This window comes from Bison bison, unplaced genomic scaffold (assembly GCF_000754665.1).
Source record: "Bison bison bison isolate TAMUID 2011002044 unplaced genomic scaffold, Bison_UMD1.0 scf7180017864370, whole genome shotgun sequence".
Classification (NCBI taxonomy): domain Eukaryota; kingdom Metazoa; phylum Chordata; class Mammalia; order Artiodactyla; family Bovidae; genus Bison; species Bison bison.
The window spans coordinates 7413698-7427378 of record NW_011494942.1 but is presented as its reverse complement, the minus strand read 5'-3'; the positions used below and the strand labels follow the sequence as shown (position 1 = coordinate 7427378).

Genomic DNA, 13681 nt, shown 5'->3' with positions numbered 1-13681 from the left:
GCACCAGGACGACATCCTCCATTGTATTACCCACAAACCAGCCAATAAGTTTATTTGTGATTCCATCAGTGAAAAGCTGCCCCCAAAAAAAAGAAAAAAAAAGGAAAAACAATTATTCACTTTTAAGGAAGAATTAGGAGATAACTTGAAAAACATTAAACACTAACTGAAAAAAAATCTACTTAATTTTTGAATATAATTTTGCCTGTTGCTGCTGCTGCTATGTCGATTCAGTCGCGTCCAACTCTGTGCAACCCAATGGACGGCAGCCCACCAGGCTTCCCCGTCCCTGGGATTCTCCAGGCAAGAACACTGGAGTGGGTTGCCATTTCCTTCTCCAATGCATGAAAGGGAAAAGTGAAAGTGAAGTCGCTCAGTCGTGTCGGACTCTTCACGACCCCATGGTCTGAAGCCTACCAGGCTCCTCCGTCCATGGGATTTTCCAGGCAAGAATACTGGAGTGGGGTGCCATTGCCTAACATGTCTATAACTTTAATTCCAGATGTAAACAAAATGGAATGCTGCTATTTAATATGTTGTGTAGTACAACACACACATTCTTTCTCTCGCCTATGTCTAACAGATTGGAAAATCTCTGAAGATAGGGAAAGTGGCTTTCTTCCTAGCATAATATATGTTATAAAAAAGTCTTTAATAATGTTCACAAGTTTAAAACTACAAACATAATGTACCATAGTTTTTATTATGGTAAATCTCCAATTTATAAAAAAACTTAATTTTAAATGTTATTTTCAAAGATTACTTAACATAATATACACTAGAAATTCTTCTAAGTATTCAGGTTATAATAATTTAAACTTGAATGCTACAGCTAAATAAGCAGCAGCAGCACAATCTTAATTAGATGAAGATAGAGAAGTAACTAGAGATTTCACAGATATTTTCTAAAAGGGAGTTTGAGGACTTTTCAAGATTTTTTTTGCTGCACCCTGAGGCATGAGGGATCTTAGTTCCCCAACCAGGGACTGAACCCATGTCCCCTGCAGTGGAAGGGCAGAGTCTTAACCAACAGCCCACCAGGGAAGTCCCCTCAGGAGTTTTAAGGTCCTTTTTCAGATTTGCATATAATATTATATGAAAAAGCAAACAGATGATTAGCAATATTAGTTCTCTAAGTCTATTCAAAAACTGCAACTTTTGTCTTCCTCTACATTAATTTGACACTCAGTTCAGTTCAGTTGCTCAGTTGTGTCCGACTCTTTGCAACCCCATGGACTGCAGCACGCCAGGCCTCCCTGTCCATCACCAACTCCCAGAGTTTACTCAAACTTATGTCCATCGAGTCAGTGATGCCATCCAACCATCTCACCCTCTGTCATCCCCTTCTCCTAAAACTGACATTAAAACTTTCTATTTACCCAATTATAACTCAGAGCTTTTGGAGGCTCTTGGGTAGAATAAAGGGATAAAAGTGAAAGCAAGTGTTAAGGACATTTTTCCCAAGACAAATGGGAAAGAACAAGAATAATGAACAAAGGATAAGTTTTAAATGTATACACATTTAACTAATGCCTGAGAAAGAGGGTAATCATTTTTATTTTGATAAGACTGTTGTAATGATAAATGATACCTGAAAAGGCTTTAGATCTTCAGGTGAAATTTAAAAGAAGTGTTTACTTATCCTTATTTACCTAATGTAGGTAAATTTAATGAGCTAATGTGAAAAGATTTATTTTGAATATCTATGTTTTGGGGGTATGCAGAGACATACAAACTCTGCTTTCCACCTAGATTTCAAAAAGCTGGTAGGTAGGGAGACAATGACAAGAAGCATATGCCCTTATACTAAATTCCAATCATCATTTTCTTAAAAACTATGCTGCAAGTTTGTTCTTATTAAAATATCAACTCACACATATTACTCTGTAACTCCTCCAAATGTCATGTAGAAATAAAATATTTCAATTATTGAAATAAAGTTTGAGAAATTAATGTTCTGAAATGCTTATGATGAATGACACTCCACACTTCTCAAAGGAGTAAAATCTATGTTTTCTACATCCCCTCAACAAATATTTAGTAAGGACTTAAATACTGGCTTCCCTGGTGGCTCACCGGTTAAAGCTTCTGCCTGCAACGCGGGAGACCTGGGTTCAATCCCTGAGTCAGGAAGATCCCCTGGAGAAGGAAATGGCACCCCACTCCAGTACTCACGCCTGGAGAATCCCATGGACACGACTGAGCGACTTCACTTTCACTTTAAATACTAGCTTGTCTTATTGATATAACTTATAACAAAGTTATTCTTTCACTCTTGCCTGTAATAAATTTCTTTAATTGTGCATGCTATATTGTATATTTATGTGTACACACAGAAACACACATTTAAGATGTATGCACTTAAAAGGGCTAGAAGTGGATAACATTACTGGATAAGATTATTGAATAATATACACACATTTATAAGGATGACATTGAGTCACAACTCCAATGACACTAACCCTAACATACTCTACTATACAAAATAGCTAAAAATTTACAATAAAATGATAGTCACAATAAATTTCTGGGGCAAAAAAATATTGCTTCATTTATAAGAGTATTCTGCTTCCCTGATTGGCTCAGCTGGTAAGGAATCCACCTGCAATGTGGGAGACCTGGGTTCAATCGCTGGGTTGGGAAGTTTTCCTGGAGAAGGGAATGGCTACCCACTCCAATATTCTGGCCTAGAGAATTTCATGAACTGTATAGTCCATGAGGTCACAAAGAGTCAGACACGACTAAGCGACTTTTATTTCACTTCATAAGAATATTTTATGTAAAGTATCACTTAATTTATATTTATGTATAAATAAGGATAGAAATGTCTACAAAAATATCCAACAGAAATATTAGGTAGTTTAAATCCTGTCTCCTGTTTCCCTGTTTTAAACTTTTTTCTTTTGGCTTATGCATGTTTTCTTTTTTTTTTCTTCCACAATCAATCCAGTTTAAATGCGAAAAAATTAAATTAGTGAGAAAAACAAAAGGAGCCCAATAGCTAGGAACAGACCCAGTACATACAGCAAGGCCTGGAGATTCAGTTGAACATAAGTAATTTCACAGAACATCAATATCAGATGAGACCACTCTGTGTCCATAACGCATCAAGACAAAAACAAAGCCACTCCGTAATCATGTGTGAACATAGATAAAACCATGAATTTTTTCCAAACCACAAAAATCACCAAACATCCCCCTGCTCTGGCTAATATGAGGAACTGCTGTTCCTTTTCAAGTCACAGCTCTGTCCCTGCTTCATTCCTCCAGTCCTCTAGGTAACGTAAGTTACCCACAGTCACAGACTTGCTCCACTTCCTTTCTGACAGCACCCAATCCACAGGAAAGCCTCATGTCTGACTCTTTGTGATCCCATGGACTATACAGTCCATGGAATTCTCCAGGCCAGAATACTGGAGTGGGTAGCCTTTCCCTTCTCCAGGGGATCTTCCCAACCCAGGGATTGAACCCAGGTCTCCTAGGTTGCAGGTGGATTCTTTACCAGCTGAGCCACAAGGAAAGCCCAAGAATACTGGAGTGGGTAGCCTATCCCTTCTCCAGGGGATCTTCCTGACCCAGGAATCAACAAGGGTCTCCTGATTTGCAGGTGGATTCTTTACCAACTGAGCTATCAGGGAAGCTTCCCTGAACCCTCTCCTAAATTTTTATACTAAGTCCTTTCTAATACCCACCATTACTCATGGAATAAGTCTTCCGCAACTGCAAGGAGTAATAAATCCAATTTGTTCAGCTATTCAAATGACCTCTTGATGGAGATTTCTGAATTTAAAGATGTATGGATAATGCTTTTTCGCTCTTGGATGGTTCCTATCTCATGCATAAATCAATAATTAATTCAAGGTACTTCAGCTTTCCAAAACAGACAAAAATATACTAGGTATATGCTAGGTATGAGTATTATATCAGATATACACTAGAAATGTAAAATTCCACCTCATTGGAGGGGGTACAAAAACAATAGAAATCTCATGGAGCTCCTTTTCACAGGGCTTATCCTACACTGTTTGTCAAGTATGTAAGATAGTACTAGTTCAGAGAATGAGCTCAGAGCAAGACTGCTCCACCGGACTGTAAATTCTAGGTGTGTTAGTCTATTCTTAGGCAAGCCACTTAACTTGTATGTGCTTTATTCATCTCATGTTTAATATAAGCAATTAGAATCTACTTTATAGTTTTAGTTTTTATTTTTTCACTTAATATGTTTTTATGAGAATTAATAGCTTCCCTTGTGGCTCAGCTGATAAAGAATCCGCCTGCAATACGGGTTCAATCCCTGGGTTGGGACGATCCCCTGGAGAAGGAAAATGCTACCCACTCCAGTATTCTAGCCTGGAGAATTCTGTGGACTGTATAGTCCATGGGGTCGCAAAGAGCTGGACACGACCGAACGACTTTCACTCATGAGAATTAATGACTTAACATATACAGAAGCACATACAACAGTTTCTGACACAAAATAAGCTCTTATCAAGTATGCAGATAACTACATATTTAAATTTCAACACAAGACAGCAAAATGATTCATAATGAGATCATAAAAGTTAATAATTATGACAAGATCTATGTTACAGATTAGCCCTAGACTCTGTGTGCTGCACTGCCCAAACCTGTACAGGTTGCCATTTGAAGTAACACAGAAACTCTGGTTGGCGAAAAGAAATTATAGTTTAATGACACCTTAGAAGTTAAAGTGACTATCAGTGAACCTGAAGACCTTCTTGAGACCCCCAAAACATAATCCAATGCCTCCTTTCAGTACATGACACTATCCTGCAATGACAAACTCTATATCTTAGCTACCACGAAATTTCTTTAGTCCCTAAGATGATTAAGAAACCAAGCAGAGTTTTGACATTTATTTATGGTTTAAAATGACCAATTAACTACTAAATTCAAATAAATAAGCTTCCACAGGCCAAGATAATGGGAAAGACAAGTTTCAATTATTCTTTAAGACAATGACTACTAGACAAGACCAGGAATTTAGAAAGATGGAATTAATTTGTGTCAGTTAATTGTTTTGTGGAAGAAACCATTGTGATTCCACCACCTTCCAAAATGACAGAATGAAAAGCAATGTAAAAAGAAAACAAAATACCATTTTCATGTATCTAACTGGCAAAAAATTTTTTAATATCAGAGATTGGAGAAGGTATACAGAAAGATACTTTACAATACTGTTTTGAGGAATAAAAAATTACATAAAGTGAGAAATAGCATGACAGTTTTATGTCAACTTGGACTGGCTATAAGGCCCAATTATTCAATCAAACATTAATTTAGATGCAGCTCTGTAGGTATTTCGCAGACTTATTAACCAGATAACTTCAGGTAAAAGATTAATCCCCTTAAGTGAGCCTCATTCGACCAGGTGAAGAGCTACTAAAGCAAAACTTAGGTTTTCCTGAAGATACTCTGCCTTAAGGCTACAGCATCAATTCCTGTCTTAAGAGTTTCCAGCTTACCAGACAATGCCATACAAATTTCAGATTTACCAACCTCTGCAACTGTGTGAGCCAGTTCCTTGAAGTAGATCATATATATATATATATATATATATATACATACACATGTATATGTGTTTGTATATTTTTTCCTTTAAATTTAATTTCACTAAGAATTTACTCTATGGATATACTTAAAAGAAGTTACCCAAAATATATGCATAAAAGTAGTTCACTGCAATACTGATTTTAATATCTAAAAAATAAAAACAAAATTTAAAAAAAGATTACATACACTGATATGGAGATATCGAAGATATATTATTTTAAAAGCACAATATAGAATAATTTAATTATATTTACTATATTTATAAATGTAAGTAGATAATGTATGCTGGTAAACCCATACATAAATTATTTATGCTGGTAAATAATCTGACAATTTTTTATAAGTCAAAAAAAACTGTTCAAAAAATTACCTTTGAGGAGAAGGACTTGGTATTGAGGGATTTAGGTGTTGTTTTTTTTTTTTTTACTTTCCATTTTATAGTCTTATTTATGTTTTAAATATTTTATTAAGAGCATGAACCATATGTATCTATTAAACAAAATCACAGGGTTAGATAGTGTTCTTTTATGAATGTGACATGCCTATGTGTGTGTGTAGTCGCTCAAGTCATGTCCAGCTCTTTGCAACCCTATGGACTGTGGTTCGCCAGGCTCCTCCGTCCATGGAATTCTCCAGGCAAGAATACTGCAGCGGGTTGTTATTTCCTCCTCCAGGGGATCTTCCCAACCAAGAGATCAAGCTGTCTCCTGTGTCTCCTGCAACGCAGGCAGATTCTTTATCTGCTGAGCCTTTCTAATATTCCTCTTTATACTCTTTAGAATTCTTTTTAAAACCTCACTTTAAAAGTAATTAAGTCACATGATCTTTAACATGATCAAATATTATGTTTCTAGCTATCAAAAATTGTGGTCAATACCATAAAAACATGAAAATATTTACAACGGACATGAGTTTGAGCAAGCTCCAGGAGGTGGTGATGGACGGGGAAGCCTGCAGTCCATGGGGTCACAAAGAGTCGGACACAATCGAGCAACTGAACTGAACTGATGTGAAGAACAGGAATACAGAAGTGTACATAAGATTCAATAAAACAACTATGTAAAATATTTAAGGGAGAAGTAGACTGTAATAAACAAAATAGAACAGTTGATTGTTTAATAAAATATGAACAGGAAGTGGGGGTTTTTTGCTACTCAAAGTTTTAATATTGTGTTACATCTTTTCAGTAAAACTAAATTACTTCATGATTATATAGTTCTTTATTTAAAAAATTTACACATACAGTATATTTTCTCAGAGTACTAGAAAAAATGACTAATTCAATTCAAAAATATTGTTCTGTTAACTTTTTTTTAAACTGTTACTGTGATTACCACTAGAGGGAGGGAAAAGGTAGGAGCAGAAAGGGAAGTGGGAGATATTCTGGGTTACTGGTTAATATTTTCTCTCTTTCCCTGAGCTAGGGCTACAAAGGTATTTGTTCTACAACAATTTATGTTTCATTTTTTTCTGTAGGCTTGTTGTATCTCACAATTTTTAAAAGGGTGACAAAATTTATCTATAGCCCATAAGATGTATCAGAGTAAAAGGACTTCTAAGAAAAAATTCGGGGGACTTCCCTGGTAGTCCCAAGTAAGATTCTGTGCTTCCACCTCAGAGGGTTCAGGTTCAATCCCTGGCCAAGGAACTAAGATCCCACCTGTCACGTGGCAAGGCCAAAAGATAAAAAACAATGACAGAATCCTGAAAAATACAACTTGATTCCTTACATAAAGGCCTTTCATTACTGCCCTATCTTTGTCAGCCACAAGAAGAAACAAGAAACAAAACAAAGCCCTTAAGCTTCCCACTTCCTCCCAGACCTGCAAGCAATTAACAAGTCCTGCACATTTATTTTCTGAAATGTCAAATCTATCCCTTATTTCCAGCTTCAAGGCCACTGTCCTAATTTGGATCCCAGCACCGCTTATCTATACTAACATAACAGTCTCTCCTCAGTTGTCTTTCACAAACATTTTTTAACGCAATACACTGGGGAAAAAAACGTATTTATGGTTTAATTCAACACATATATAGTTTTATGTAAAACTAAAGAAAGCTTCACAAGAAATATTCAACCGTATTACTTGCAATGCTCTCTGATCTATCCTATCACATCTTAACTCATCTTTTTAAACTGTAGTGGTTTCAATCCACTATACTAATTTAGCATCCTCTTAGTAAGCAGCAACCAAGACTTTCAAAAATAATGTCCTTTTTAAGTGATCTGCTGCTGCTGCGAAGTCGCTTCAGCCGTGTCCAACTCTGTGCGACCCCAGAGACGGCAGCCCACCAGGCTCCCCTGTCCCTGGGATTCTCCAGGCAAGAACACTGGAGTGGGTTGCCATTTCCTTCTCCAATGCATGAAAGTGAAAAGTGAAAGTGAAATCGATCAGTCGTGTCTGATTCTAGCGACCCCATGGACTGCAGCCTACCAGGCTCCTCCGTCCATGGGATTTTCCAGGCAAAAGTACTGGAGTTGGGTTCCACTGCCTTCTCCGTTATAAGTAATCACTCACTTCCCAATTCAAAACATTTTCTTCAATGGATGCTGCCTAAATAGTAATCTGCCATTTCTCTAAAAAATATGTAACATACCTCCTTAAAAACATTCACCAACTTCCCATTATGTCCTAGATAATAAAATACCACCTCCTAATGAAGCATAAATACTTCATATTTAACCTCTCCCTTATTTGGAAATCACTTTGTACACCACACTCATACTCCATGAAACACTCATAGTTTACGCAAGTGGTTTTTCTTTGCCCAGAAATACTTCCCCATTCCATCTCCTATCTTTCCTTCCAAACTCAATTCAAGGTACCCCTTGAAGCCTTTCTGTGAAGCCTTTCCTTCTCCATTCTCCCATGCCTACCTTCTGCTACAAGAAATGCTGCTGAAAATTAGCATTATGCCAGTACAAAAAAATACATGTCAAAATTTTAGGAGCTTACAATTCTTTTAGAACAACTCTCTACTTACAAAGGCTGGGGGGGTGGTGAGCCAGGGATGGGGGGCAGGGTGAAGTAATTAAACATACTGTGCATAATTTTTACCTATTTCATTTAATTCTCCTGATACTCTACTCTTAGTAGTAAAGTAGTAAAAGAATAGTATTAAAATTACTATTTGTAGTAGTGTAAGAGGAGAGTGAAAAAGTTGGCTTAAAACTAAACATTAGAAAACTAAGATCAAGGCATCTGGTCCCATCACTTCATGGCAAATAGATGGGGAAACAATGGAAACAGTGACAGACTTTATTTTGAGGGGCTCCAAAATCACTGCAGATGGTGATTGCAGCCATGAAATTAAAAGACACTTGTTCCTTGAAAGAAAGTTATGACCAACCTAGACAACATATTAAAAAGCAGACGTTACTTTGCCAACAAGGGTCCATCTAGTCAAAGCTATGGTTTTTCCAGCAGTCATCTATGGATGTGAGAGTTGAACTATAAGGAAAGCTGAGCACTGAAGAAGTGATGCTTTTGAACTGTGGTGTTGGAGAAGACTCTTGAGAGTCTCTTGGACTGCAAGGAGATCCAACAAGTCCATCCTAAAGGAAATCAGTCCTGAATATTCATTGGAAGCACTGATGCTGAAGCTGAAATTCCAAAACTTTGGCCACCTGATGAGAAGAACTGATTTATTGGAAAAGACCCTGATGCTGGGAAAGATTGAAGGCGGGAGGAGAAGGGGACGACAGAGGATGAGATGGTTGGAGATATCACCGACTCAACAGACATGAGTCTGAGTAAACTCTGGGAGTTGGTGATGGACAGGAAGGCCTGGCAAGCTTCAGTCCATGGGATGCAACATGACTGAGTGACTGAACTGAACTGATAGTAGCTAAATTCTGTTTTGTACTATGCTACTATTTTCCAAGGTAGATAGTAATTTCTTTTTATAGAGATTTTTAAACTTGCCAAAGGTGACAAATGGCTGACATCAGGATTTGAAACCATCCTCTTTCTACTACACTATGCTGAGGCCTCAAAAAGTGATGAAATGGTTGCTCAGTCCAAGACATATAGCTATTAATACCTGAAAGTGAACTAGCACATTAGACCCTTGACTTTGTGGTCACACATTATCAAAACACACGGGAGCCTATCAAACATTACACATCCTTCACAGGAGCCTATTAAACATCCCATCTCTCTTTGTCATAGTTAAAATACTCTTAGGTGTTATCTCCCACTCAAATACTTTCCTATTAGATAGTAATGATTTTAAAAGAAAGCAGAAGTGAATCCCTTTTCCAAAATATTGTCACATGTGGAAAAAGTAATGAAATTATATTTGTAAGGAACTTAAGACAAAATCTTTCTATGAACTTTGCAGAGAAATGGCTTCCCTGTCTTAATCATAATATACAAACTGCAGTCCACGGGGTCACAAGGAGTTGGACCCGACTGAGCAACTGAACTGAACAAACATAAACTTTTATCAAAGAGCAATAATTTATGAGTTCTCATCCCAGATCTGCCATTACTAACTTCAAGTTCAGTATCATTTAACTATAAAATACATATTAACAGTTTACATCTATCTCACAGGATTGTTGGGAGAGTGTATGCCAAAGTGCTTTCTTTATAAACAGTAAAATATTAAATAAAAAACACTCTGATGTATTATTTTAGACCTACTCTCCCTATTCTAACATACTACACAAAGCTCACCACTACTTTTATATTGTAGTCTTTTAATTTGGCAGAGATAGGGAAAAAATAACTCAACTTTTTAAAGCTCTGTCTAAAATAAGATATATTATCCCATATGTCCATAAGTTGTGAGCAAAGACGGGACCCTCTATCATTTTGAATGTACTAACATCTTTTTTTGTTTGCTTCTGGATTTTGTAATGTGCTCTCAAAGTTCAGCTGGCAAGAGTAAGTGCCAGGTAAATAAGTATTATTAGATTAAGCTTCTATGCTATGCTATGCTAAGTCACTTCAGTCGTGTCCGACTCTGTGTGACCCCATAGACGGTAGCCTACCAGGCTCCCCCGTCCCTGGGATTCTCCAGGCAAGAACACTGGAATGGGCTGCCATTTCCTTCTCCAATGCACCTAAGTGAAAAGTGAAAGTGAAGTCGCCCACTCTAAGGTATGTTTAAATAATATTTTATATCCCAAAAGAATTTGAGAAAAAATCTTTTAAAAATATGTGCCATTATTACTGATACTTGTTTTAGTCTTTTGACTACATGTGAGGTATGACTTTTATCTTTATACTTCAAAGGAGATAAAAGCAAATCTCAAAAGAAAATATTCCTGTCCATATTTACTAAAGAAATTCTGAAGCATCATAAAAGCAGAGTTTATAATGACCTAGAATGTGGGAGTCAGATCTACTAAATTGAGAGATGAATAACCATCAACTCAGCTTAGCAGTTGTCCCAGCTTCTGGATCAAAAGCTTTGCTTGCACATGGAGGGATTAGATTTCTAAATAACAGTCATCATAAGAGCAAAACAAATGGTAGTATTTACCTTCATTTACAAATAAGCACACTGGAAGTTTGGATAATGAGTACAAAGGTCTTAAAGTCAAAAGTTGGTACTCGGGTTTCAGGTAAGGCTCAATCTCAAGTACTTTCAACAACCAGAAACAGTCTGAATGTTAACACATTTTATCTTTTTTTTCAACCTATATCCTGGCTTTACTTCACTGAGTTATATCTAAAAAAATGATAGTATCCATCTAAAATGGTTGTCTGAGGGATTAAACGATTTAAAAAAACACCTAATGTACCTCTAAAATTCCAGTCATCAAAGCTTCAAACTCTTAAGTCTCTGCTTAAAAAGTAATACATCTTGTCAGAACCAGAGTTTACCAGAAAACGGCAATGTCTTTAATTAATATGTTTAATTAATAACTGATGGCTGGAACATAACTTATTTAAATAAATGTAAAAAACCAGAATAAGTTAATAAATAATAAACTAAAGAAGTGTAGAGTTTCAACTTGGAAGTTTCAATTAAACTAATTTTCCCAAAGAAAATACGCTGTTATTGTTCAGTCACTAAGTTGTGTTGGACTCTGCAACCCCATGGACTGCGGCACGCCAGGCTTCCCTGTTCTTCACTATCTCCCAGTTTGCTTAAATTCATGTCCCTTGAGTCGGCAATGCTATCTAACCGTCTCATCCTCTGTGTCCCACTCCCTCCTTCTCCTTTTGCCATCAATCTTTCCCAGTATCAGGGTCTTTTCCAGTGAGTCAGTTTTTCAAATCAGGTGGCCTAAGTATTGGAACTTCAGCATAAGTCCTTCCAAAGAATATTCAGGACTGATTTCCTTCGAGGATTGACTGGTTTGATCTCCTTTCAGTCCAAGGGACTCTCAGGAGTCTTCTCCAACACCGCAATTCAAAAGCATCAATTCTCCGGTGCTCATCCTTCTTTATGGTCCAACTCTACTATTTTTTTTTTAAATTACACATGAAAATCACTTTTGATTCACAATGTCCTACATATCTGGCTAACAAACACTCCCTTAAATTTTCAAAATTTTTGTCTCATAACTTTTTTCCAAAACATATGGGTCCTTTTAATCTGCTCAAAACTCTTCCAGACAGTAAGAATTGAAGCCAACATTTATGAAACTCAAGTGTCAAGGACTGTTCTGGGCCCTAGGGCACTACTCATGTTTTATTCATTTTTATATAGGTGACTACTTTAGCAAAGCACCTGAGATACTGTTGAGTCAGTTAACTTTGCTGAAACAGTCAACAAAATAAGGCAGATGATCTGGCTCTTACATTATTGCTCAGATTTGAAACAAACCTCAAATACGCCAGCCTTTAAAATTACTCTGTGTTTGCAACGGAAAAGGAGGTTCATTTTCGTATATAGTACCTAAAACTGCAAAAGTTAAAAAGAAATAAGTGCTCAAAATACATTTCCTGTATGCTGCATCATAACTTATTGAAAATAAGCTATTCAAAAACGCATAGGTTCTCCAGGACTTTTTCTCCCAATTTCTGTCTATGAATACAGTGGCTCCGGAAAAAGAAATATTCACAAGCCACCTATCGTTCTAACACCAGATATTGTTAGTTTGACTCACATGATTAAAACCTTTACAGAAATACTGATACAAATAAAATAACGTGTGCAGGGCCACCTAAGAACCCAATCTGATAATGCATGATGACCATGGTCATTACTTTGGGATACAGGGCTGTCGCCAATCCCAGGATTTGAGAAGATAAAACGCAGGGTGAGCATCAGTGGGTTACACCGACGGGGGGAGGGTTGGAAAGGGAAAGGAAAAGATCAGAGAAAATTAATTACTGCATTATTCGTGAAAGGAAAGGCGACAGTGGCTTAGGCCGACGGGCGAGGACGCCTTGGAAGGGGAGTGGAAAGGGTTCATTCCGCAGTCTTCTAGGAAAGGGGAGGGGGAGGAGGGGCAAGTAACAACAAGAACCTTCCTGAGGTGGAAGGGGTGCGTCACTAACGTAGCCGCTTCGGGAAAAAGGAAATCTGCCCTCAGGACAACCTTAGTAAGCAAAGATGAAAGAAGGGGGAGTGACCTTCCTAGGTGTGACGGAGGAAACACAGGGTCACTTCCCAAAGAACGGAGCGAAAAGACGTTCCCGGAGATCCTCCTGGGGCCCCGGGGACCATAAAGGATGGTGAGGTGAAAACCCCCCACTCCCTTCCCCCTGGGCCGCGTCAAGGTCGGGAGAGACCCGGGGCTAAGGTGTGGGCGTTACCTGCAGGGTCACCTCCTGAGGGTCCCAGTGCGGCCGCAGGTGTTGCAGGAGGCTCAAGGCCCCCTCCCGGCAGCGCTGCTCCTCCTGATCTTGCACCGTGACGTCCAGCTTGGGGACCTCCGGGGAGCCGGGCGGGACGTGGATATAATTGGCCATGGCCCAGGCGACGGCAGAGACTACCACAACGACGACGGCGACGGCGACCACGAGAACGGCGGGGGCCGACAGGCTGCTGGATCCTTCCGTCCCGGGGCGCCCTCGCGGGAGGGCTGGGGGCGTTCAGACTGACGGCCGAGCGGTAGGAGAACCGGTGGAGGCGGCACTCTCGCCGACCCGGGTCTGGACAGCGGCTGAACTGAGCGGGGAATGCTCACGGGAAAAAAATT

General features: G+C 38.4%; 1 protein-coding gene across 1 annotated transcript in view; it reads right to left on the bottom strand.

Annotated features, from left to right (window-relative positions):
- The window catches only part of ETNK1 (ethanolamine kinase 1), a 67162-nt gene that overhangs the window by 41102 nt on the left and 12379 nt on the right, over nt 1–13681 (bottom strand). Inside the window, 2 exon segments of the mRNA XM_010856043.1 lie at nt 39–76; nt 13296–13676. Coding sequence (XP_010854345.1) covers nt 39–76; nt 13296–13676 — 419 coding nt within the window.